General features: G+C 40.8%; 1 protein-coding gene across 1 annotated transcript in view; it reads right to left on the bottom strand.

Annotated features, from left to right (window-relative positions):
• Positions 1 to 21,014, bottom strand: part of LOC131285325 (uncharacterized) — a 30,150-nt gene extending 9,136 nt beyond the window's left edge. The window contains exons 1-2 of the mRNA XM_058314179.1: positions 20,918 to 21,014; positions 20,725 to 20,741 (exon numbers count right to left, since the gene is read on the bottom strand). Of these exons, the coding sequence (XP_058170162.1) occupies positions 20,725 to 20,741; positions 20,918 to 21,014 (114 nt within the window). The remainder of the gene's footprint in view (positions 1 to 20,724; positions 20,742 to 20,917) is intronic.
• Between the last annotated feature and the right edge of the window lie 6,305 nt (positions 21,015 to 27,319).

Below are 27,319 nucleotides of genomic sequence, written 5' to 3'. Positions count from 1 at the left end.
TATCAAAAGAGGTAACCCATCCTCCCAATCCGTCCCATCCACTCACTGGGAGGTGAGGGAAAACTGTGGCATACATAGTGGACGCTGCAAACTTCTCATTTCAGTGCGTTCTCACGGCAGGAACACGGTAATGGGTTTTCGGGAAGCGAGAAAGGTTGTTTCTTTCATCCTTCTGCTTGCCACTCTGGGTCAGTTGTTGTCGAGAATGTGTTCATTTTTCATCCTTTACTTGCGCAACCCACACACATACACACGCGCGCACAATGTTGAGCCATGGCGTCGCAGCGGAAGCAACTCGAGCGATGCCAGGATTTGGTTGCACGGGAAGGTGGCCCCAAAAATAAACTTTCCAAGCTACCGGTGGTTTTCCGCAGCACCGGAAAAGCACCGGCTCCCAGCTCCGGCTCCACGGCGGAAGCTTAACTAGGGACGGGGGGCGGATTCTGTGGGTTGTTTCTTCCCTCCGAACATCCCTTTCGATGAGGAATGAAACATCAAATTAGATTTATTGTAGACTATCAATTTTTTATTCATCCCCGGGATGTAACGGGGCGCTTACAAGGGTTGCTTCCGAGCCGACAACATGGGAGAGCAACTTTCATCAGCCTCGATCGAACAACACACACACACATACACACACCATAGAGCGAATGAGATTTTGCCCCGGTGCTGAAACCTTGTCATGTGTGTTTGACACCTTTGCCCCTCGAGGAGGCCTTTAGCTTTCGACTCTGTTCGAAGGAACGAACAGATAAAACGATGGCTCGATGCCGAGGTTTAGTGGTGTGCGAAGAGCCAGTGTGTCGGATGGCTGCAATGAATTCAATTACAAAAGTTAGTTTAATTACTGCTACGGGGTTTGAAATTGAATATTAATGATGCCCAAGATGGGCCGCAAACTGTTGACGTGTGGCAGCAAGGGGGGGAGGGGGGGAGAAGGATGACGGTGAATTATGGCAATTTTCTTACTTCAAGCCAATAATAAAATCCAGTGATTAAATTATAGAAGTTTATTCTCGGGCAGCAGTAAAATGTGTACCGAGTGCCTATCAATTGGGAAAATAGAAAAGTTTCATTTTAAATTTTCATTTGAAGGAAAAACAAGGTTCCCAATTGCTTTCAAGGTGAAGCAAATACTATCGTGTACATCTCGAGCAGGGAAAATCAAATGAAGCAGCGCAAAGTACACCCTCAAACACATTTATTGGTGACGTTATTTGCATTTCGTCTCGTTGACGTTCGCGACTTTCAACGTCATTTTGTGGAACCACGTCACGAGCCATCTTAAATGGTTCTCTCTTCGGAGAAGGTGCACGGAAAGTGTCCTTGGCAGACGGAAACAAACGTAAGCAAGCGCAAATACCGAAACGGAAGGAGATGAATCGCTGACGGAGCTTCTCCATCGGCCAATACGGCAGGACGAATGTCAGCTTATCCTTTTTTGATGAATTGAAGCTGCTCCTCAGCGGCGCTGCCGTACATCGTACATGGCTTGACCGACATTTGGCAGGTTTTTGGGTTTTCGTTCCCATTTCCGAGGCCAGCTCGTTGATTTGCGTTGAAATGTGACACATCGATGGGAAGGCGAAGTTGTCGCTTAAAGGATATTTAATTGGTATTTTGGTAAAAGAAAACCGAACCTTGAAGAAAACTTACACAAGTTGAAAATGGACCACATTTTTTTGTTCAAAGAATAAAAAGAGAATATGTCTTATGATGTTTTTTTCTTGGCTCTGAAGAAAGCTTAAAAGATGAAACAAAACGCTTCACCATTCAACACAACTTCAGTACCATTTCACAGAGCAATATTTCTGCTTGAATTATGACGCCCGGCGATGTTTTTTTTTCTCCTACCTTGGATACTTGTTTTTTGTCCCGCCAGAAGCGAGACGCCGCGTCCAATCCTCATTAGCTAATTAAAATTCATAGCATCTGCTCGGGAGCAAATGCAACATTCACGTAGCAGTTGGAACCCATCCCCCGGGGAATGCGAAATTCGTCCGGACATGGTGCTGCTTATTGTGTTTTTTTAACGTTGTGAAGGATGGAAAATAGCCACACTTATCGAGGCCATACCCGAGTGGGATGATGAATAAGCAACTGAAAGACATGAGAGACTTTGCTGCTGTTTTGTTATTCACGTTGGATAATATTTTAGAAACAATTCGCTTTGGTTGCCTTTTGATTGTAATTTTTAGAAAATACTTGCAGTAAACATAGCAGTTAGTAAATTGGGTAAGATGTAGACATGACGCAATTACTTCCGCTCCACAAATCTTCACCACAAACTCTAATGAAAATCAAACCCCAATTCGTGTACGGCTTACCGGTGGAGGCATTCGACCTTAACCGCACGCTTGCATAAGCTTTGGTGGTAAGATTTAACGATCGGTTCGCCGCAGAACGCACCCCTTCGAGGCGATCAAGGAAATAACGGACGGCCCCCCCACCCCACCCGGGCGAACGTGCTTCAATTTAATTTAATTAAACGTGACCCTGCTGCAGCAATCGGTAATGCAGCTGAAGACGAGCCGGGCAGCAGTGGCGACATCTCGTCAGTGTGAGAAAACAGGCCCTTGACAAAACGGCATAAAGCGCTCGGGCGAAGTTTTATGCACCATTTGGAAGCCACACCGAGGGAAGCGGAACGTACTGATACCGACAACAATCTAGTGCGAGAATAGTTTGAGCCAACTAATATCAATAAAAACAAACCCTCACACACCCAGGCAACCACAATTACTCCAGTCGAAATGGCGCTCTAAACTCAGCTGATATGCTACAAGCAATCGGATAATGGCGCTAATGAAAAAGCTCGTTGACACTGATCACGTTCGAAAGCCTGTGTCGAGTCCAAGTGCTGCAGTAAAACACTTTACACAAGAAACCATCACATGAAAAAACAAGCAGAAAACAAGAAACAGTTCAACTTTCAAGTAATCAAAGAAATTCAACTTCACATTTACACTTTCAATTAGAAATTGTAGTGCTTTTCTTTGGTCTGTCATTTGACTATAGAGAAACACATTGAAATTATACACACTGTGTTTAGACCAACAAGTTGTAAGACCTATTTCAAACACCATCCACAAAAACTGTTACACCGGAGCGTAGGATCGTATGTCCTGCTTCATCAAGGATGCACATTCAACTGAACTGTGAGGCAAAGAGTGGAGTGATTTGAGTGTATCCTGTTCACTAAATTCCTGGAATCTGTTTTCGCCAGTTCAATGCTTTTGATTTTAATGTTTTGTTAATTATTGTATGAACGGTTGGTTTTTAGATTAAAGTTTGTCGTTCCAAAGCACCAAAACAAAGTAGTACATTAAGGATCGGTTTTTAAAATCCAAACAACTCGTTGCCGCAGATAACTTTAAACAGCTTTTACACTGAATGCATATAGCAACAAGTATTTTAAGCACATTTAACAATGTTTCTACACTGCACAAGAACGGTTTGAACTGCTATCGTCCGTTCACGATCCGACTTTTCAAAAGCAAAACTGCACATTCCTCTGTTTTCCTGTTCGTCGACACTCACGTTTGCAAGCAGTAACTCACGGCGTTCTGGCGTGATAACACACACACACACACCTATTCGAGTGACCGAGAGAACCTTCCGGCGGTTAGGGGACTGCTGCCGTCGACGGAAACTTTCAAACTGACAGCCACTGGCAACGTTTGACGCTGGCGAGGTGACGAGGCGACGATCGTTGTACGGCGCTACGTACTCCGGGAGCAGCAAGGATATTGCCATCCTGACTGTATCGTTGTTGCTTCAACGAGCCACCCCGAACGTTATGCTGCGGCTTCACATAGACACACACACACCTACAGCAATCGGACGGAGCACAAGTGTACAGGTTGTTTGTTTTTTCGTACATTAAATTAACTTCTGCACTAAAGTTTACAGACAGAACCGGGTGGAAGGATGTGATTCCCGGGCAAAGGTGAGAGGTTATTAACAATCGTCAACAGTGTTGGTTTCGTTCGACAGCTTGCATAACATAATATTTTTTTGCCATTCCAAACGTGATCATTTGATAATCGTTACACCACTTTAACATTGACCGGGACATGCATACATTATAGCGGTGTGGTGTGTCAATATCAACAATTGATTAGCAATCAGTGAATTGATGTTTGATTATGCTGTTTTCGCGTTGAAATGGAGAGATAAATTATTCCGCTTATTTCTACTTCGCTTGAAAAAATTCATTTCAATGTGAGCGATAGAAGCCATAGAGGAAAGTGGCAGATTAATTAACAAAATAGGGGTTTAATAACTCCAATGTAAATTTCCAGCTAACAAATAAGTTCCGCTATGCAGCTCAACCTGTTTTTTCAAACTGTTCACGTCTGGACTAAATTATACTCCTTGACATGGATTTGCCGCAAAATGGTACCCTGGAAACAAAAGCGCTTTCGACTTCCGGTTCGCAGGATGTTGAACGACAATCCGCTCTCAAGCGTAGCACCTCCCAGGGGGAGAAAAAGCAAAAACCACCCTCACCAGTCCCTCGAAATGCATTTTACGACAATTGTTTTCCCTCGCACAGCTTTCCAGTTCTCTGATTTTTTTTTTCTCTTCCAGTTTGCAGGATTCTTTCTTCCGAAACCCTTTTCATTAACGCGCAGTTTGTTTGCCCGCAGCGCGTTTATTCTTGCACGGCAAACACTCGGTCGACCGCCCTCTTTGGCGATGATCGTTCCATTGCTGCGGAGATGCAAGTGGAAGTTTTACCTCATCAAGCGGGAAAAAAGTATTACTGCGCTAACCTCAACTACTTTACGTTAAAAGATAAAAGGAAAGTCTCTATTGTTGCCCATCATGAAAAAAATAACAAACCACCGGGCGCCTCCATCGACGGAAAAATATTTATATTTTATATATTTTGATTTTATTTACGAAAGAAAAATTAAATCTACTAATGACATTTCGATTGATGTAATTGAACCTCGGTAGAAAACCCGAAAGGATAATGAACGCGGGAAAGCTACAGCCAATATTGGTCGATGGAGGCGCCTGGTCGTTCTCGTGATCTTTCAAAAGCGCGGAACACACGCACGCTCGTATACAACGGTGCTTTTGCTTCGTGCAACTGGATGATAAATTCACTGACTGATTGCCTTTCAGACCGGTGACAGCCAGCAGTGGCGAGGTGCATTAGCGCGCCTTGGAAGTGCAATGTGTCGCATTGGCGGAACGATGGTTCTAGCGGACGGGGGCAGGAACGAACTCCCCCCCTATTGGAAAAACCGTAGACAGACAGCACACGATATTCCGATTTGCCCGCAGAAAACCGGCACTATCACGGAACGATTAAGCGAAGTCACGAACACGACTGCACGGGAACGAAACCAACCGCCAAAACCCGAACCGAGCAAGCCGCACACACGCCAGCAACCAGTGCTAAACCAGAACTGTGCCTCCAGCGCTGTGGCTCGAGCGCGTTTCTACGGGTTTTCCCACCTTGCGCAAGGCAGGCTATGACGACACTCCTTCGCGCGTTGCCCCATCCGCCGTCCGCCCCGATCCACGTCACGTCGATTCGCGACGTCATCATTCGCTGCCTTTCACCCGCGCTTCTTCGCGAGGAGGGTTGCGTTGTTTTATTTCTGCTATTTACTTTTGCACCTTTAACTTCCAGCTGCGTGGAAGGAAGAAAGGAGCGGTGCGGGGGGGTTGGTCCGCTTGATTATTACGTTTGTGCGATGGAACTGGTCCTGGCGGAATTGGCGAGAACGGATTTGTCGGGGATCGATAGACCACTTTCCGCGGAAAGCGATTGTTCGAAAGCCCCCGCTTAAAAAACCCGCTGGAGAATTTTCTACTCGCTTCGAACCTTCACGTTCTTCCATGGCTGAGTTTGAAGATCAAATTATTTTCCTTTTTCACAAATCAGCATTAGATTTCTCAACAATCACACGTTTTGCGAAAGAAAACCGAAACAGATTTCCATCGCTCACACACTCTTAGCTCTAATGCATCACCGATTTTTCAGAAAACTTCACAATGAAGTGCAAATAAATCCATAATCCACGTCTGATTCAAACACGATGTTCAATAGCGGGAAGCACTCTACTGTAAAGTGAAGTCCTTTCTGACGTAAAGATAATTCCTCGGTGCGGGTTGTCTTTCGCTTGTTGAGTAAGGACAATGTTTATTCATCCAACTTCCAACACCACCCAAAACGCTTTGCCCTTTACCGACTCACGGTGGACACTGATCGACAAAACCGTTCCTTCCGTTTGCCTTGTTTGGCCTTCTCCCCCTCATTCGAAGAAGGATAATCCTTCATTGCTTCACCGCGCCGCAGTTTGTTACCATGTTTGGTGAGACGGGTAATATTCTCTGTCATCAACATAAAATATTTCACATTTATGTAGATTATTATTCGCAACATTTTTCCCGCGCCATAGGACATTGGTCATAGACGCGGTCCAATTTGAATGGAAGGGAGGTGAATTTAGCATCCGGTGGATAAAGGAACGTCCCACAAACGGAAGCGAAAAGACCTCGGTCTTCTTTCATAAGCAATGTCCTTTGCGCTTATGCGGTGACTTATTTGTATATATATCTTTCTTGAGACGACCACTTCGTCACTTTTGACTTTTCAACAGCTTCTTCCTCGACCGCACTCACTTTCCCCTTTCTTACTTGGAATCAACCGAACACTCGTAACGAAAAGCGACTTCGAACCGCACTTCACACCGGTCATAGTACGACTGATGGCCATCGGCGGCGAGGTCGTCAGCGACCAACAACCACCTACAAATTCCAGCTCAAACCGTCCATCAATCGTTCAATCTCGATCCAGTGCGGTCAAGCCAACCGTCGGTGGTTGTCAACGCTTTTTTCCGTTCCATTTTCCATCTCTACACACACCCACGGGCCGGTATTTTTCGCCCTCAATATTTTCCCCTCCCCAGGTGGGGCCGGAAGGTGATGGCGGGGGTTGCAAACGCACCTTTATTATTGGCTTTCCACGCTCGTACGCTTCAAGCTGAAGGTGGGAAAAGCCCGGGAGTGCTAGAGGAAAACCAAAAAGGGATGAATTCCTCGGGGTGAAAATTTATATTGTAAAAAGGACTCCCCAGAAGGAATTTCTTCCCATTTCCATAAACTTCTACTCAGGGGGGCGGAGGGGGGGGGGGGGGGGGTTAGAATAATGAAGGGTTAATAGCAGGGGCATGCCGGTGCCGGTGATTGGAGTTTGATGGGATTTCCCATCCTGCTCTCCGACGTGGGCCGGGATTTAATGGGATGTGATTAGCATGTTTTGAGCCCGACTCCGGAATGCAGTAGCTATTTACTGTAGCCGAAGATTGTTGTATTTGACAAGAGGATAAAGTTGTTTCATGTTAATCTTTCATAAACTGTTCATGCTATACTGATTATAGGTTTATGCTTTGGGTGAACCAAATAAAATATTGAAAAAAATGCATTTAAACCCCTTCACAGTTTCAGTGTTTTTGGAGATTTTTTTATGATTCATGTCAATACTGTGTCAAATTGGGTTTAATTGTATCGATTAGTATCACATAAAGGAATAAAAATGCAACATTAAATGTATTTAACAATCGTTTATTCTACCGTCCTATGGTAATTTTCGATTAAATGGATGCATTTGTCAATAGCTTTCGTAGAAATAAAGGGTCGTTAAAGCAAGACAAACGATCGTTACTCACTCAAACTAATTTCAAGTTTCAAGGTATATGAAAATAAGCAATCGTTTATTTTTAACCATCGTTAAAATTGAACAAATAGCTATGTGATTCCATCTAATGTATTTTTGAAGTAGGTGCAAAACTAGTTGAGGAAGTTCATTTACAAATAATCAAAAACCCAATCACACCTTACATCAGGGATGTCAAACATACGGCCCGCGGGCCACATGCGGCCCGCAAGCACATCGGATCCGGCCCGCGACCCCTTTGAAACAATACATCGAAAGTTTGGATCTTTGAGTATTAGCTATTGTTTGAATAGCAAAATGTTTTTTGTTGAATTGAATAAATTGAAAGAGAATTGAACGAACGTCAATTTCAACAATTTCTATAAGAAAGTGATATACAACTTTGATTCACATCACGCCGATATATTGCGGTTGACAAGCGAAAAGATTTCCCACAGATTTTCGAGACAAGCGAATAAATAGTGTTCCTACAAAACAAACGTCATGAACTACAAGAGCATTCTATATAAAATAACAGATGTGGAACAATAAGTTAGCTGTAGTAATAATGCACATTTACTTTTTTTTTAATCTTTACCAAAATGCACAATACTGTTAAAGAAAATTTTACGGCTTGGCTCGCGAACCTATTTTGGGGCAATATGTGGCCCGCGAGGTCAAACGAGTTTGACATCACTGCCTTACATTATTGAGACTCAAAAATTCGGACTGTGTTAAAACGATTAAAAACAGTAGAACATAGCATCGTTACACAAATACGTACAACTACATTCTAGTTGCCCTTCTTTTGACACAGCAGAGGAAAAGATAACGATTACTTCCTGTTCTTGGTACGAAGTTTACACGCAACCAAATAAACGAGCTCAAAATCCATCTATTGCCAGCCATGATACATGACATAACTGAACCGTTTTTTAAGGGAACGAAAAACTCCTTTTTTTTGTAAGCCACATCGACGAACGTGTCGAGCGTTTCATGCGCACCGAAGGTTAGGCAAAGGGCTTCCCGAAATCATCCAGGCCCGGCGACACATCGGTATTGGGGTCTCTCGTTTCACAACTCTCTGTGGCACGACAATGGGAAAGCAATTTCCCCATAAATGCCTTCCGCTTCGAGCCACGAGAATGAAAGCGTTCTGTTGAAAGGAATATCGCCGGATGGATCATCCAATGCGACTAGGAAAAACCCCGCACCCGAAGGGGATGGTCGAAATCAATTATCAGCACCGCTCGGTGCTCGGCCAAGACACATTCCGACGATCCGAACGTTCGGAAAGAAAATGGGATTCGTGTTGAGAAATGGGGAAGCGGGTCGGGGAGCAGCAATTGTTTGGACCGGCTTTCTCCAGGAGTGATAATTGTTTCCTTTCGCGCGATTGTGTTTGACCAAGCACTCACCCAAGGTGGGGTGTTTGTATTTCTCTAGGTTTGAGAATGCGAGAAGTGCCTGCTCGAGTAGACTCAACGTAATGAAGCAAAGGATGCGATTGCCAATAGCAGTTCCTTTCGAACGCATTATTTCGAGGCTCTGGAGAATGCTAACGAAGGTACCAATCAAGTATACACAGTGTTTGCTGTTGGAATTCTAATAATAAGCACTCAATACAAACAACACTCAAAGACAATAATAAGGTTACCTGTTGCGAGTTACGCATGAGTGGATAACATGTCAGTCTTCTAGAAAAAGATGTGATTCCTTGTCGTTTGCTTACCTGCAAAAGAAAAAAATATCAAATCAATATCTTTATATATAGGGTAAGTGCACCCATAGTGGAGCTAGTACCAATAGTGGTTGTAGTAGAATAAAATCCTAGCTCTACGCAGATATATATACAATGGAGTTATTTGTTCTTCTATGAAATGTTCTTTGATCTTCTGCGGAGTGTTAAAAAGATGAACCATCTCATTCCGTAATATATAAGCTCCAAAATTCATAGTTTCTAAATAGGTTGTACCAACATGCTGCATTCCTTAAGAATCTATAACGAATGTCATGATTTCCTTAAGGCTATAAATCACTACAAAATCATTAAAACCATATGATTTCGCTACTTACATACTCCAATATAATTGATTTATACGAACTTAGTTCATTTTAGCATAATTTTATTGTATTTTCATAGTTTTTACTATAGTGCCACTATAGGCACAAAAACCCAAGTTGTTCCTATAGTAGCCATAGATTTTTTTACAAGTATATTTTAGTTTTATTCCGGTTTTGGCCAATATAATCAGGTAAATTTAGTGATTTTATTCGGTTTCTACAAACTAAACAAAGCTGAACTGGAGAGAAGGCTCAGCAGAAGAAGCAGAGGAAAGAAAAAAGAAAGCGGGCGAAGGATACGCTATAAAGCATATACTATAGTTTTAGCTGCAATATTCATAGCATTTTTTATGAATTAAAATTGGACATATTTCGGTAAAACAATACAGTCTTTTCAATGACAACGCATTGGTCAAGGAGTATTTTACCGTTCTGTTTGAAATATGCTTCAAAAATAAGTTATAGTCAAAATATATTCAAGTTTTTCGTACTACCACCACTATAGGAACACGATACCACAACTATAGGAACCATACCACCATAATAGGAGCAACCGACTAGGAAGAAAAATACGCTTTTTTTCGTGTATTTTGTATGGTTTACGGTGAAAATAGATGTTTTTGAGAAGAAAAGTCATGTTTCGATCATAATTGATTCAAATATGTAGAATGTTGTGTTCTTAACACTCATAAATTACACCTATTTGGTATTTACAGTACTAAGTGCACCACTATTGGTACAGTTACCCTATCTATAAAAATCAATGTTTGTATGTTTGTGAAGGTGAAACTCAAAATCAGCTGGACCAATATTGATGACGTCTTCGTATCAATTCCCAACGAAGACTTCTGATGATTTGTGTCTTTTGACCCTAGGAAGGTTTAGAAATAAGAAAATGTGAAAATTCCAAAGAAAAAGTCGGAAATTTCAAAAAAATATAAAACCGGCTTTTTTCATATAAAAAAATGTCTTTCTTTTTGTTTTCTTTTAACTCAATTAAGAATTTATAAAATGAATTTAAAAAAAATCAAGAAAATGGAAGAAAACCAGAATACTCGAAAAAGCGCTTTTTCCATGATAAAAATCACATAAAACTTAATGTTTCTTTGTTTAGAACGCTAATACTCAAAATAGGTTGAACCAACCTTGAAGTTGTCTTGGAATGATGTTCCTTTTTCCATATAATAAAATCAAATACACAATTTACAACTAAAACTGGGAAACTCAATCTTAACGATGTTGTGGGATCAGTTGTTCCTTTTGGGCTAAACAAAATTTAGGGAAGTTCAAAAATTAGAAATGAAAATCAGAATTGTCTAATTAGATCTGTACTGGATCGTGAATTGTAACGTGAGCGTTCCTGCAACAGAACACCTAGGAATTAGAAATGAACAAATTCCCCCTGTTATTTTGCAATACCCTTCATCCAAAATTGAACTCATTATAATTGTTTATCCGAACTTTGTCGCATAGTATCGAAACTACGATTGGTTAAGTGCACGTGCAATTGTTGCTGCCTTTAAAAAACTGATGCCATTGGACCTTTGCACCCATTTAAATTGTTTGATCGTGTTGTAAGTGGAAAAGTCAAGAATCGTTTAGCTGAACTTTATTACATTCTTTTAATTTGCCTGATATTCCGTGTCTTAAAGATTGATTTGCTATTGATATGTGTCAACATCACCGAACATAAAGTGCTTCCTTTGAGTTCCAACGCTTTGTTATTTCAATAGAAGCGTATTATTAATTTTGAATGAGGCGAAGTTTGTTGGTATACAGTTTAAAATGTCAAATAAAGTGTAAAGCTTTGTTAAATAATCAGAAATTTTTCATTTCCATATCGACCAAGTACAGAAATAAAATATTAAATATTACTGTTTGCAAATATCTTAAAACAATCAGCACCCTGTGTTATAAATACATAGACCGGTGCTGAGCCTAACATACCAGAAGTAATTTAGAACCTGATGCGGGTATGTGCGAAAATTTATTTATTCCGCCCCTTACTCCGTTCAGGTTTCAAAATATTTACTAGCCTTAACCACACCACCCTCCGATTACAACGATCCAAACACTCAAGACAACTCGCCGCTCCGGTGCGAAACATAACAAATCAAAGCTCAACAATACCGATTTGCTATGCCAAGGGGAAGCAAAAGAGAAAAAAAGGTTACTCGCCCTTCACTACTACTCCATCATCATCAACATCATCATCGTCATGAACTGGCGGGGATTTATTTTTCCTTTAAAGAGTTCTCAAAAGAACCTCGCGGTTCGCTTACCCTGGGCAGAGTTGATGTTGGTTGATATGTTCGTAAGATGTGGCAAACAAAGCAAAGTCTGAACTACGAAAAAAAAATCAACTCCTTAACTAAATCAAACCAAGTTGCGAGTTGATGCGAAATGGTCGGGCTGTCGAACATGACGAGGGTGCGCGAGGTGCCATTTTTGTCGGCGAACCAGAACCGACAGCCCGACGGAACCGCCGGTGGTGGTTTTGGGACCTCCCCGGGTACATGACGAAATGGCTGTAACGTCGTAGGTAACGACACGGAGCACGAGCAACAGTGTAGTAAAACAAAACCATAACCGTCAGCCCCGCATGAAGTAGGGAGGGCTTTTCCTGCGGGTTTTCCGTCGATCTCGGCTTCTTTTTCACTTCTTCTCTTCGTTTGGAAATGTGTTTTTTTCCTTCCATCCTTACATTTAACGGGGTATCCTTGATCGGTGGTTCACATCATAAACGAGTTCAGGTCGCGTCCTTGCGCTCTAGCTGAAGGCGTTAAGAAGCCGGCGGAAAGAAGTGTGTATTGCTATGGTTCTTCCACTAAAGGAAAACGAAAAACTCTTAAGCAGATTCTGCCAGCAACGATCGCCTTTCTTCTCGCTGTATCAAGATTGCCGGTTTCATTTGCATCCACACTTTCGTTGCATAAAAAGAAAACTAAAATTTTATGTACAACACAAGACATGTTGTTGAATCTCATTACCACAAAATATTTAAGAATGCAGGATTTCCACCTGTGCCTTGCGCTTTTTATGACCAATGTTCGCAATGTGGAGCATTCAGAATACTTTGCTTTCAATTTGTATAAACTTGCAAAGTACTTAAAATTTTAAAAAATTCTAGTATTAGTTCATTGTGGTAATCATTTTAGGCAAAATTTTATTCATTTTACCCTCACCGTATCTGCAAAAAAAGCACTTAAAAGGATTTTAACTTGATAAAATATGACTGTGGTCATTCATTTTGGTCATTATTTTACGATGAAAATGGTTAAATGAACCTTCAACATGTTTTTCAAAAACTGCAAAACTCATAACGAATGCGGCTTGATTAAATATAACGTTATTGATGGTTTTCCTTTGGTCATTAGCGAAAAGAATAAAGCCTTCCTACTCAATATTGTAGCTTACATGAAAAGGTCATAATAAAAATCGCAGACACAACAGGGGAAAATCCCAAAAGAAGAAGTAAATAAATTATCTACCCCCTTTTGTGAAAACGAAAACAATATTTATGCTCCAAACAGGATAATCATATAATGTCGTTTAATCCGGAAATGGATTTTTTAACATGAAAACCCGACTTTAATGCAACCGTGCTTCAGGCAGAACCAACGCGAATGAAACGACGTTTTTTTTATGCCCTACAGCAGAACGCGCTTCTGTCGATGGATGAAAAGGAGCAAAGTATACAGTGTAACCAAAAAACAACACGAAAAAAAAAATTCCACCAGGCAAGAAAGCAACAACGATGTTGTTCGCTGATGAATTTTCAATTTCCGACAAATGCACGCTGCGTTACCGAGCGCTGCGAAAGCAATCGAAAATGGGAAATGTGATAAACTGCTCTATACGAACGAAAAACAAACGAAAAGTACATTACACAGCTGGTATTGCGTATGCACGAAAGCCTCTTGGACAGAAGGGTTGTCAATCGAGCAAAACCGTATCCCTTGCGGTAGATTGTAAATAAAGTACGTTTTGATTGACCTGCAGAAAATTACCTTTAAATAGTTATACTTATCATTTCGATGTGCAATTTGCATTGAAAATCGCAGTAATCGAAGTGAACGTGTCACGGTATTCGTTTAAAAATAGACTCGATACATTTCTCGCTTCCACCAGGAAGAAACACCATGTTTCCTATCCTTTAGTAGTTTTTTCTTTCTCTTACCGGACCGAGGGCACTCACCCTGCGATAACTACCACGTGGCGCTTTTTCGTGACGCTATGCCGTTTCGTGACCAACTGCATCGCCGAGCCGCATAATTAGCACGAAAAACTTTTCCAGCAACTGCATCAATGCACGGGGTTTTTTTTCCATTTGTCTCCCCAGTCTATTGCTTGGTTGGAGCAGCCTAATTGAAGCTTTTCCAGCTCCAAAGAAATCGCTCGAAAAAGTAAATCATAGCGAGGAAAGCGATACTTTTGAAAAGGACAGTAAGCTTTCTCAAACAATTTCCAACTACGTCGGTTGGTCTCCAAACTCGTGATTCAAGTAAACGGAGGAGGGAAAACGCAACAGGTTGCAACAAAAAGCTTATCACGCGCCATAAAACCCGGACCTCGGAAAGGCAAACTCGTAGTCGAGTTGCCATAAAATGAAGCTTTTCCAGTAGTGATGAGAATAACAACTCTTTTTAGAGATTTGAATCAGAGTGAATAATCATCACGATGATTTAAATCTTTAAGTCACTCTTTTGTGATTTAAAACGTGTAAAATGATTTATTAACCTTGGAGGTGATTTGAATCCTTAACTGGGATTCGAATCTCAAAAGAATGAACGAGTTGGTAAAAGCGTCGCTAGTCGCCCATGTAGTGATTACCAAACTGGGATTCGAATCACAACTTGGGATTCGAATCTCTATGGCGACTAGCGACTCTTTTACCAACTCGTTCATTCTTTTGGGATTCGAATCCCAGTTGAGGATTCAAATCAAAGGGAGTCACAAAAACTATCTGTTAGGATTTAAATCGTTTATTCAATATTAAGATTCGAATCACTCACTCATTCTCACTCAGAGCGCACATCACTATTTTCCAGGAGCCCTATGCTCATCTCTTTCTATTTTCCAAAGGACGAATTATACCGGCCACTAGAGGGCTCTACTTTACCAGTTATTAGAGCTATATTTCACCAATAGCTAGGAACATAACGACCCTTACCGACGGTGAAGTGACTCGTCGTTTCTTTCGCCGAACGCATCAGCTGTCGATCGATGCCAACAACAGGCAGTGGTCGTCGTGCCTTCTTGGTTTTCCTCCGACACCGTCAGTCACGCCGCTAATTGCTACTGGCATTGACCCAGTTTTTCCTAGCGGTGTTGTTCGATTTTTCTTTCGTCAGCCTACACAGCCCCTTTCCACCCAGTCCCAGATGCCACTGCATACAACTCTCGTAGCTGCTGCCAAGTTCGAGGCAATAGCTAACCGGGCGAGGAGTTCACCGTGTCGATAGCACAAATGCGTTGCCCCATGGCTGGGCCTAAACAAATCGCTTACTTTTGGCACAGTGCGGATACACTTGGGCGTATTTTTAGCAGCAGCAACACAGCGTGAAATATGTTTGACGAATGTTTGCCACTCAATTAATTATGATTTATGAATTGCATCGTCGGAAAGCGATCGGGATTCAAGTGATACCAATTTATCTTTCTAAAATTTTCCCCGGTTAGCGCATGAGACATGAAAATAGATAAGTTTATCAAGTAAAAAAGATAATTAAATTTTGCTAACTTGGTAAATGCAGAAAAGCACACTTTTGAGCCGGGAAAAACTGTGCAACCATGACCTGCCCTTCAAACAGCCATAATAAACAAAGGTGTCCGGTAGTCGTAACAAACCCGATTAGCACCTGGAACGTGTTTTCCCTTTACATAACGCTGCCACTGTCGGACGTTGCCTCTCTAGGGTTGTTGAACATCGCTTAAAAATAAACTATCGAACGAAGGCAACACTCCGAAGGCAGGGTGCGTCCATCGTACTGCTTCTTGGGAGTGGTCGTCGGTTTCCGCGGACAAGTGGCAAACCAACAACCGAACCTATCCAATGTCAACCGAGATGGGATATGTTCGCGGTCAGTGTATACATATTTTTTAAAGGTACATGTAATGTCCGAAAAGACATCTATACCAACTAACGTCATTACCTTAGCGGCCTGGGGCAGTTTTTCGCCAATCTCAAACATCGCCCTGACAGGAGGTAAACACTCTGATTTATTTTTGGGTTTGGTTTGGGAAAAAGACTCGGAGTGTGAGAAACAATCAAATTAATTTAAAAAATGGAATACTATCAACATTTGATTTATCGGCTCCTGCACGATCAAAGTTGAATATGAATTTGCAATTATTTGCGAAAACAGACACATGCATGACTTAATAATCGTTAGATAATCCCCTACCTTTGACGTATGTTTTCTCATTCTATGTATACACAAACGTGACTGTTTACAGTTTCAGAATCAGAATGAATTTTCAAACAAAATGCACGGCTCAGCGTAAACAGTCGTTTTATCGTTCCAAACATCTCACGGCAACATTGTATACATTAATCTCAGGCACATGATGGCATCATCATTATGGATCAGGAAAAAGAAACATTCACACCTTAGTAAATACAAGAATATGAGCAACATAACAAAGTAGAAATAGCTTAAGGAAAAGGGACAGGAGAAGTTATCAGATGTTTCAAATTGTTTAACGGCAAATTTTAAAAATCTATCATCAGTTCATTGAACATCATTGAACAGGAAAGGAGCCCAATGGTCGTTTACTTTCTAACTTTTTTTACCAGTCAAGTCTCACAAATACCTTTTAACCTATCAAATCCATTTGTTCAACAATTTGGTTTGGCATAATTTGGCCCATTTGGAACCGCGTGTCAACAGGTAGAAGCAGTATGCAAATTTGAAGGCAAAAGTAGACCACTTTGCACACGCGAATAAAAAGTATCGATGCACAAAAACCAGTCTCGCGACGGGGTCGTTATGTTTGTTTTGCAGCTTTATTTTTAACCGAAACGTTGCAACGGTTCAGCTACAAGTTGGGTTCGCGTGTGGTCAAAAATTGGGAGCAATGTTTTACCACTTGAAACAGCAACAAATGGTGGAAACCTGTCTAGAGGGGAAAAAAATCCTATAGAATATTTTGTTTGGTGATTATTCCTTTTCATGACATATTTTGATTTACACTGTAAATGTAAATGTTAATTACTGGATAAAAAAAAAGATTAAACTAAAGCTTGCTGTCAAGTTTTATATCAAGGAATGAACAGAACGTTTTTTATATATTTTTCATCCTTATCCTTGTTTTTAAAAGAATAAGAAATTGAAATAAAACAATTTGCAAATGGACTGGAAAAGTGGTAAAGGCAATAGCTGAACGTAAAAACATTTAAGACATTACTGAGGATGCGAAAAAAATGACTAGATACAAATAATAACCGAAATAAAGATTGCTGTTAAGTTTTATACCAAGGAATGAACAGAACGATTGTTTATATATTTTTCATGCTTAACCTTGTTGTTAAAAGATAAAAAAATTGAAATAAAACAAGCTGCAAATGGATTAAAAAGTAGTAAAGGCAATAGCTAGACGAAAAAACAATTAAGGCATTACAGAAGATGCGAAAAAAATGACTGGATACAAATAATAACCGAAATATAGATTAAAACAAAGCTTGCTGTTAAATTTTATATCAAAGAATGGACAGAACGATTGTTTACATATTTTTCATTCTTATCCTTGTTGTTAAAAGATAAATAAATTGAAATAAAATAATTCGCAAATGTATTCAAATGTGGTAAAGGCAATAGCTGGACGAAAAAACAATTAAGACATTACTGTCTACAAGGTTTTACACAGAGAGGATGTCGAACAACCTCATTTAAAACGACTTTTCCACCCTTACAGTTGGGTGTGGGGTGCCAAAGCCTCGAAAAAGCAACGATGCGAATCAATAAAGCAAACGTGGTCGAACCAAACCGTCCTCCAAGAGCGAAAGCAGCCTCACCCATGTTTCGTTTGATGGCGTGCGGTGGCCGTAAGTTTATTTTTATTAACCTCACTCCCCACCCGGCCCAATCCTTCCTATCCCCCTCCTCTGCCATTAAACGTCGAGAGTGGTGAATGAAGTTGTAGCCCTTCCGACGGCTCTTTGCCGACGTCGATGAAGACGGATCCTTCATTGAACAGGGAACGCAACCAATCTACTACTCAATCAGCATATTTTTAGCTCCCCTCGTCCGATGGAAGGCTTGCACTGGGCGAATCGGCGTCCCGCATCAATTACAATCAACTACAACGTTTTGCGACGCACTGCATCGATTTCATTCGAAACGCTGGTTTTTATCTTCGCACTTTATAAATGCGACGGAGAAAGTGTCCGTGTGAGGCCATCATCCACGTACACGTTTGATCACAAAAAACGAACAGCAACGAACTGGCTCGAACGGCTTACGGCGTGATGAAACTACTTCTTGCTGGAGAGCGGATGATTAAGTTTACCATCAAACTAACTCCCGCCATAAATCACCCCTTGCACTGTCGTCGGTCAATAACGGTGACAAATGGAACCCGAAATGGAACAATCTTTGATGATTAGATTGATATCTTGATCCAGCGGAATTAATTCTTCGCCATCGTCCTGGGAATGCCACGGTCGATGTATATTAATTGGCGGCATGTTTGCTTTGCCATCAAACCGAACGCGGACCAGAGCGATGATGGTGTGAAGGACGTATTCCATGAAATCCACACATCGTTTCGAAACATACACAACGCCTTTGAGACAACCAACTTGCCGACTCGGGCCGCACACCGAAGCTATTTAATTAACAATAATGAAATAACCGTCAGCCAACGCCAGAGCGACTCCGATGGGTGGGTCGACGATGTGACAGGATGACGACACAGTTAATTTCTGCCAGGGGGGAAATAAACCACAAGTGGTTGGAATTACTGTAACTTAAGTGAAACAAGCGATGAAAGTTTTCAATGCGATAAAAGTTTTCACATTAAAATTGTGAACATTAAGTCATTTTGATATACTCGCCATTTGAAAAAGGTAAGTTTTTAGATAAAAACGAAAACGTAAAGTAGTAGTAAAAAACGACGATCCAATAAAACAAGTAAAAACTACGATCCAATAAAACAAGTAAAAAAACTACGAACCGATAAAACAAGTAAAAAACGACCTTCCGATAAAACAAGTAAAAAACGACAATCCGATAAAACAAGTAAAAAACAACGATCCGATGAAACAAGTAAAAAACTACGATCCGATAAAACAAGTAAAAAACTATGAACCGATAAAACAAGTAAAAAACGACCATCTGATAAAACAAGTAAAAAAAGACGATCCGAACTGAACAATGAATACAAAAATAAATATGGCGACTCATAACAGTGTGCTGGAATAAACCATAATTTCATATTTCAATTTCTTCATACAAGAAAATGGAATTTATTGCTTTACTAGACTTGTAAGCACGTTACAATGCGTCCTTTAATCTTTAATTTCAAAATTGAACTATTTTTCATCAATCTATACAATCGATGAACCAATTGCAATTCAATTTTTAAACTATGTGTTGTTTTTATACTAGCTTTGTTACGTTTTATTGCTTAGTATCAACTGCATTTTACATTTGTTATCTATTAGTTATAATTGATATGACATTCAATTGATGTACCACTATAGATTTTAAATATTTCCTCAAACAAATAATATACGATTCGCAGAAACGTTAAATGCATGACACTCCTTTCAATGGAAACATCAAACACTTGAGACGTCTCTATCGAACCGCTGACTGATTTCGAAATCAAATTGAGCAAACAACGACTCATCAGCCTCGTCGGTCTATTTCTGGCCAATGGACCGCTTCCAAGAATATCGGCGACGATAAACACTGACCGAACGCAAACGGGACCGGCTTTAACCGTAACCAGCATAAATGCAGCGAGGCGAACAATCAACTCAACCCGACCCGATGTAATCGCTTCATCCGAGATGATACGGAACCGTCTTCATTGAGGCTAATTAAGTGGCGTTTGCCGACAGCACATCGTTTCGCCTCCAGCAATTCGCTTATGTTTGGCTTAAACAGAACAAAATCGTCTATATTCGTCCCATTTCATCAACGGCTCAACGTAAGGGACTCATCGACTGACATGCACATGGCACGCATGTGTGTTGATCGATGAGTCCCTTACGTTGAGGTTCAACTAGCAAATTATTCTCATCGCACGGAAGTGGTACATTTTTCCATTAGCAATAAGCAAACAAACTATTAAAACGCTTACTTTCTTCCCTCACTCGTGAAATGGAAACCATCGGGCAACGAGTCTTCCAAGAACAGAGGAACAGGATCCGGCCGGAACATGCCGAACGAATGGCCGCCCGGTACGACGAATACGCAAATAATGAGTGTGTTTGTGTCGGTAAGGCGGAAAATAAAGTGCACGTTGAATTATTCATGATACTGCCTGTGGCCAGGTAGAATAATTAAATGGACAGTTTATTGCACAGATCGCTCGTAAAATGGCCGGCCACGGTACTTTTATGTCACATGAAGACTAGCCAAACGTACCATAGTAATATATTGTTTGAAAAAAAATATTGCAAAAATGTATTACGTCGGTTATGGCATCGAAAAGTTTAAAAATCATTACTAAAAACATGTTAAATTGGTTTTTTTCATGGAATCGTTGAACCGACAAGAAAAAAGCTTAAAATAATGTCATTCGAGACATAAAACGAAATTTATGCAATGTAAATTAGACTACATTAAACAAGTAGAAAATATAATTTTTGATATTTTGACACCTGGCCAGTAAAAATGAATAATTCAAAGGACTCAAGAAAATGTGAATTTCCCTACCCATGGAGTAAAACTACCATGGTATCAAAATAATATAATAGCGTTAATGAAATGTTTGAAGGCACGCTTTCCCAGACGAGTGTATTATTTTACCTTCGTATCGCAGTGAGCTGTGACCAGCCAACAATAACGATACACAAATCAAATCGCACAAGAACGCAACGCAAGGATAAGAATCCTAAACTACCCGTAAAAAAACGCGTCGAGAACATTCCGGGCCACGAGTCCAGTTCAATAAAATATATTTAGTTTTTCCTTCTTTCACCAACGGCAACGAGCTGCTTACCTTGGTGCTTTTCGTTCGACAGTAGTTTTCCCGTGACGGCCGTCTCTTCGTCGCGGACCTCCTGGTCCGCCTTCGTGACCTTGAACCGTTCCGCCATCGTCCTGGCTGTCGTTGGCGTTATTTATGGACCACCTCGACTGGAAAGCACACCACACCGGCAATGGAACACGACCGGCCGGCGAAGGTGAGTTGGAAAGGACTTGCGAGGGAACCCGCACACAGAAACACAAATATACACTAGAACCTTGCGTCGTAATGGAGGCAAACACTTGCCGACACTTTCTTCCAGAAGTTATGAACACTTTCTTGCGATAAACTACCGGCAGCGAGCAGCGTAAAACTTAATTCTTTGTCGCACTTCAGTTTACCGTTCCCCGGCTTCCACGCTGTTGAGCACACACTTTGAAACTACACTCACATCACGGCACACCATCCGTGGCGGGTGTGGATTTCCATCGATATTGTTCGTTCGTTCGGGCGAAGAGTTACACGGTTGCTTGGATCGGCTCCTTTTCAGAACGTTCCGCCTACTTCAGGATAGCGCGCACAGTCTACGTCGATGGGCGAAGAAATCGAACATCGATCTTGTCCCACATTCGGCTGGCCGGTGGGCCTGGTGGGGTGGGTGAAGGAACGAAACGACCCGGTCGTCGGAAGGAAGTGGTACCAGGCCAGGCCTTCACGCGGCACGGAAGAACGTCGTCTGTGAAAGAGGGAACCAGAAAAGCACAAACATGTTTGTTACTCGACAGTCACTCCGGGAAAAAGTAAGCGCGTTTCTTTGCCCCATGGTTACTGCATATAGAACATCCCTCATGGCATTCGTTGGGAGAAGGAAGAGGATTTGTTTTTTTTTGCTGCGATATATGACCGACATGCATGCCCGACTACCGCAATGATATGGTAATGGAGCGACATGTGACCGAGTTTCTTTAACGATGATTTGTTGGGCGATTCACTGTGCTGAACGTTTGCTGCATTGCGGCGTGGGTTATTACGTTAAACAATCGTCAAACGCAATAATGTAGATGAATATGGGCTCATCGCAAATTAATTTGTGAACAACAATACAATTTAAATGACTTTCAATTCTCTACCTGCCTAGCAAAATCGTTAAATCAAACGGTGCAAAACTGCTTAAATTTAGAGCTTGATAAAACCGCTAAGATTTCAATTTGTTTTGAATATATTCGGAAACAGTATTTCAAAGACGTGATCATAAACATTCAATTGATCTACGTTGGATTGGTTTGTCTACTTTTACCTTGCCTTAACAGTTTCATCCATTTGATGAAGAAAACGATTTGAAAATAGGACCAATACTAAAACTAATACAAAAACTATGGGAAGCTATAATAAAATCTAAGATCTAAATTTTTAAGATACAATGCAATACGTTTTGCTATAAAATATATCTCAAAATGGATTTAAAAGTATGATGAACTTCTATTTATATTAAACATTGTCAGAAGCAGTATTTCAAAGACATGATCATAAACATTCAATTGATCTACGTTGCATTTGTTTGTCTACTGTTACCTCACCTTAACAGTTTCATTGATTGGATGAAGAAAACGGTTTTAAAGTAGTACAAATACTAAAACTAATACAAAAACTATGAGAGGCTATAATAAAAACTAAGATCCAAGTTTTTAAAAGACAATGCAACACGTTTTGTTATAAAATTGCATCTCAAAGTGGATTTGAAAGTACGATGAGCTTCTATTTATGTTAAAAATTATTAAGAAGTAGTATTCCGAATAAATGGTCATAGATTTTAAATAACTCTGCGTTGATTTTGTTTGTCTACTTTTATAAAGCGATTTGAAAATAGGACCAATACTAAAGCTAATACAAAAACTATAGAAAGCTACAACAAAAACAACAATTTAAATGTTTAAGAGACTCTCCAATATGTTTTGCTATGAAAAAGCATCTCAAAGTGGATTTAAAAGTACTGGAGTTCGAAAATACGTTAAGTGTTTAGCTTCTTAGTTGGTTGAACAATCATTTTTGAAGATGCACAAATTCGTGATCGAATTGTGATTCCAATTTTCATCGATTTGAAATGATTCTTATAAGTTCCAAGAGCTTTAGTAATTTAGAACTTTTATTATTATTTTTTATTACTCTTGATCAAAAATATAAAAAAATGTATACGTGGTTTAAAAATCTGTTAGCTCTCGATATTAGGTGATTTTCTTAAATTTTTAATATTAAAAGAGATTGTTATAACTTGATTACTGTAATTTCCTGAATTCTAGATATTAAATTAATTAAAGTGTAAAATTAATACTCAAGTAGTTTCAGCGTTTCCCTCTACCATAGAACAGTATCCATGCAGCAAGGTTTCTGGAAAGTTTACCGATTTTGAGTCATTCTAAAATGACTCGCACATCGAGATAACCATTTTAAATTTGTCCAGCATGATTCAGCTTTCTTTCGCGTGTGAACAAAGCATAAGAATGAAACATCCCGTACGATCTGCATTCGAACTGGTTCAAACTGGAATGCACTCTCCACGGCGGGACGGTTAGTTCATTTTCGCCCCGTGCTTTGCTACTCCCGACTGAATCGATACGGCTTTCCCGGGGTCCAATCTCGGTGCTGCATAATCCGGGCGGATTAAACGCAAACCAGTACCTTGGCAGGGAACAGCTTTAATCCCCGTCCTGCGTGCGATGGGATTGAAAAGGGATTTTCGTTGGCTCCACATCAGCACGGTTTGTTGAGAGTTTGCAATGAGAAGTACCAGTGATAATGTTGCGTAACTAACAACCGGGCATAATGTCACTGAACGATAAATTTTGCCCTTTGTTGTACACTTGGTCATTCAACGTTTCATTTCATCGTTTTCCGTGTTCAAAAACGCTTGATTGACACGCTTAGGTTATTTTAAAATATGAGGAGAGATTTTCAAACAAATTTTGGTCACAAAATCGATCAAAAGTTACGGTACTAGCGAGCTTTAAGAAATGCAATATTTTACCGAATTAAATCACCACACTCGATGGACTTCCCCGAGATGATTTAGCACACACACAGAACGACCTGTGTCGTCGTGGACCGCCAGAATAGACTAAACCTGTCGAAACGCTTCGACAGCCGACCGACGTCCCGGCCTGGCAGCTGATTTTCGGCGATAACACGGACGCGACTTTCAGATGTTTGTGACTAATAATCGCGACGCGCGCCACCAGAAAGAGCCAACAAGAGCACGGAACACGGCTGCCCCAGAGGGAGAAAAGTATAGGCTGGAGTGTGTAAGACGTTATCAGAGATAGCACGGGGCCGGGCCCGGGCGTGTAAGGCGGTTTCCTTCAACCCGTGGTTATAGATACGGTCTGCAGATTCGTAAAAATGCTCCAATTTAGGCCAATGCAGCACCGTGGAGAAGGAGATAAGGGGACGCAGCACGCACACAGCAAGGCCACCAGCAGGGTGCAAAACAACCCACCCAAAAGGGGTGGCAAGGCGGTACCGGAGCCAGGGGCAAGACAACACTCTGATGAGCTGAGGAGGGAACACTAATCCCGGACCTAGTGGACCGGTAGAAAACGTGACTTTTGGGCAGAATCGGACGATTTTTGATTTTTGTTGGGATAGGCTGATAAGAACCTTCAGCCCTGCCCCAAAAATTCACCTGCTCCCCGGGGCGTACGAAGGTTGGCGGTGGCTTTAAAACCGATGGCAGTAGACGCAACCGGCTTAGGAGCGGATTTTCGCTCGCCCTACCCAGAGATATCTGACTATTTTTATGTGTTTTTATCATTTCACAATTATGCAACGCGGAAGGTTTTTGTCAATTAACAGAAGAGAGTTCTAGGCATCTGGATTCCCGAGCGATATTGGATTGAATTTCACAATTTTGCCGAAAATTGCATACATTCCGATCGTTGGTTAAGGTATAGACATCGGGAAGGCATAAGAAGCCTTTCCGATACCAATTTTCATCACTTGCAGTCTTATGCAGATCCTTGAAGCACACGGACTTTATATATATATATTGTTATAACTAACAATAAGGTAGTTACTTTCAATTAAATGTAAAAAAAATTGTTTTGCTGTTATTAGTGATACAAAATACATGATTGGTTGATCACAACTATTGTATTGTAACATAAACATTTCGCTGAGAATGATATTTTATATAAAATACACGTTTTTAATACTAAAATGGTGAAAATAAACTAGATGGGACACGATATGCGGGTACTTTCGAAGGCGAAAGCAAAAGAACTTGCATATCAGTCCCATCTTATAGCATACTTTGTTTACCTTGCCCGTCAAAACGCCGATGTTCGGGTTTTCATTCCATACGGATATTTGCACTTTAATAGTGTGTAATTCGTTAAAAACAGTTGAATTACATCCATTTGTTGATTATTTTAATTGCTTTATATTACACAATTGTCCAAGTTTCAATAACTAGGACTTTTCTTTAATTTAAGCAAAGTAATCATATATGGGACTGTTATGCGGGTACTTTCAATATGGGACGCAGTCAATTGGATATTTTTCTCACATTAAGCATGCACTAAATGGCCACTTTGAGATTTTTTTTGGAAAATATGTTGAAAATGAACATTAGTCATGGGGCTAACTCAAAAGTGATGAATAGTCAAATGGGACTGATATGCCAGTAGGTAGTAAAGCTCCCGCTGTATTCTTCGAGATTCAGTATAGCTCCCGCCCTATTCTATAAACTTTACAACGTAAGAGTCGTAAATCGTAAGAGATTTGGTTTCAGTGAACTATACTTCTCAAAAAGTCGATAAATTAGCCATCAAATTATAATTTATAGAACTGATATAAGTATTGAAGATTAGAAAGATGTGCAGAACCAAAAGTAATTTTAAGATCATATGAATATTGTGTTTGTTGAAACGAAGACAACGAATGATTTAAATCGCTCAACCTTGTAGTTCTTAGCCCTTCGATAAAGAAACTAAGTAGGTTACATCTCAAGTTCCATGGCTATTCTGCAATCCGATATGTTCTTTTTTATGTAGTGAGCTTTCACCATTTCTCTTGTTTAAAAATGTTTAGTAGATATAAACAGAGTGAAGCCATGTCGAAGGATAACAGTAGGATAATAGTATATAGGATAACAAAATATTCAAACGATCTGATGGAACTGAGGCTATGAAAACGACAAGAATATCTCCAATACGCTATATTTTTTTTAGCTATATTGGAAGACAATCATAAACTCCATTACTTATTTAGATCATGTATAATTTTGCAAGTGCTTAAAGGCAAATATTTATGATCCAGAGCTTCTTGCAGACCCAAACACCACTTGGCCTTCAGCTATATTGATCCGTTCGCTATCTATTCAAAAATTGAACCAACCTCATGAAAACCCGAGCAGCCTCCCCACACACACCCACCGCCACAATCTATTTCCACTCCCCATGCGTCCCAAAACGTAAACCATCAATTTAACCGCCCGGTCTCGGTGTGCAAGCCACAACCTTTACGATCGATCCCAATTGGCAATTTGGATCAACTGGCAATTGAATTGGGGTGGCCGACTCTATCGCCGATCGAGATGCCGATTGTCACCAGCCGATAGGGGTAGTCCCCGCGGATTGATTGAGTGGCAAAACGGCTCCGATCGGTTACCGATTATTATTGGATGCAGGTGCAGGGTGGAGAGTAAGAGGGAGAGAGATGGAGGAGGGTGGGGAACTAGAGAGTAGCAGATTTTTATGACATCAATTGAAGTGCGAACGATTTTTGGATAGGCAACAAATACTCCAGCCGTACGCAACCGGAAAAAGGGGATGATTTAAAACGCATTTGGGAAGGGGTAAAGGGGGGGCTGGATGAAGGTGCGTCGTAAGTGAACAACAACATCCTATACCGCGGCCTAATGTGCCGCCAGTAATGATGTGTCTCGTTATTAAATCCACATCTGGTGCTTTGTGCTGGAGGTACTTGCCGCAACAAGTGTTGACCTCGTGTTATCACCGACGACACGTGTGACGACACACAACAACATGCGAATGTTGAACGAAAGTGAAAATGAAATTGTTATCAACCGCTCGTTAAAATTCCAACGGTTCGAAAGTTTTACGACCGCGATGTCCTTTGGCCTGAGTGGAATTAATAAATTCCTCATTTGTTCGAGCAGACATATTACGGCGGTAACAGGTTGGCAACAAAGAGTAACCGAAGTGATGCGTGATGGCGGTTATTACCGAGATGTGTCGTTCAGTCTCACCATCGTCTGATGTACTGGATCAATTAGAGTAATACGCACATGAATAATGTAACAACGGCACTAAGAATACTTAAGATTGATGTTTACGATTACGGACCCTTGGTGAAGCTTCACTCGAAATGGACGCAAATATTTACTCTTCTCACCGGTTTGTCTGTTTCCCTGACCTCCTG

Source organism: Anopheles ziemanni, chromosome 3 (assembly GCF_943734765.1).
Source record: "Anopheles ziemanni chromosome 3, idAnoZiCoDA_A2_x.2, whole genome shotgun sequence".
Classification (NCBI taxonomy): domain Eukaryota; kingdom Metazoa; phylum Arthropoda; class Insecta; order Diptera; family Culicidae; genus Anopheles; species Anopheles ziemanni.
The sequence above is the reverse complement of the archived record's forward strand: the minus strand, read 5'-3'. Positions and strand labels throughout refer to the sequence as shown.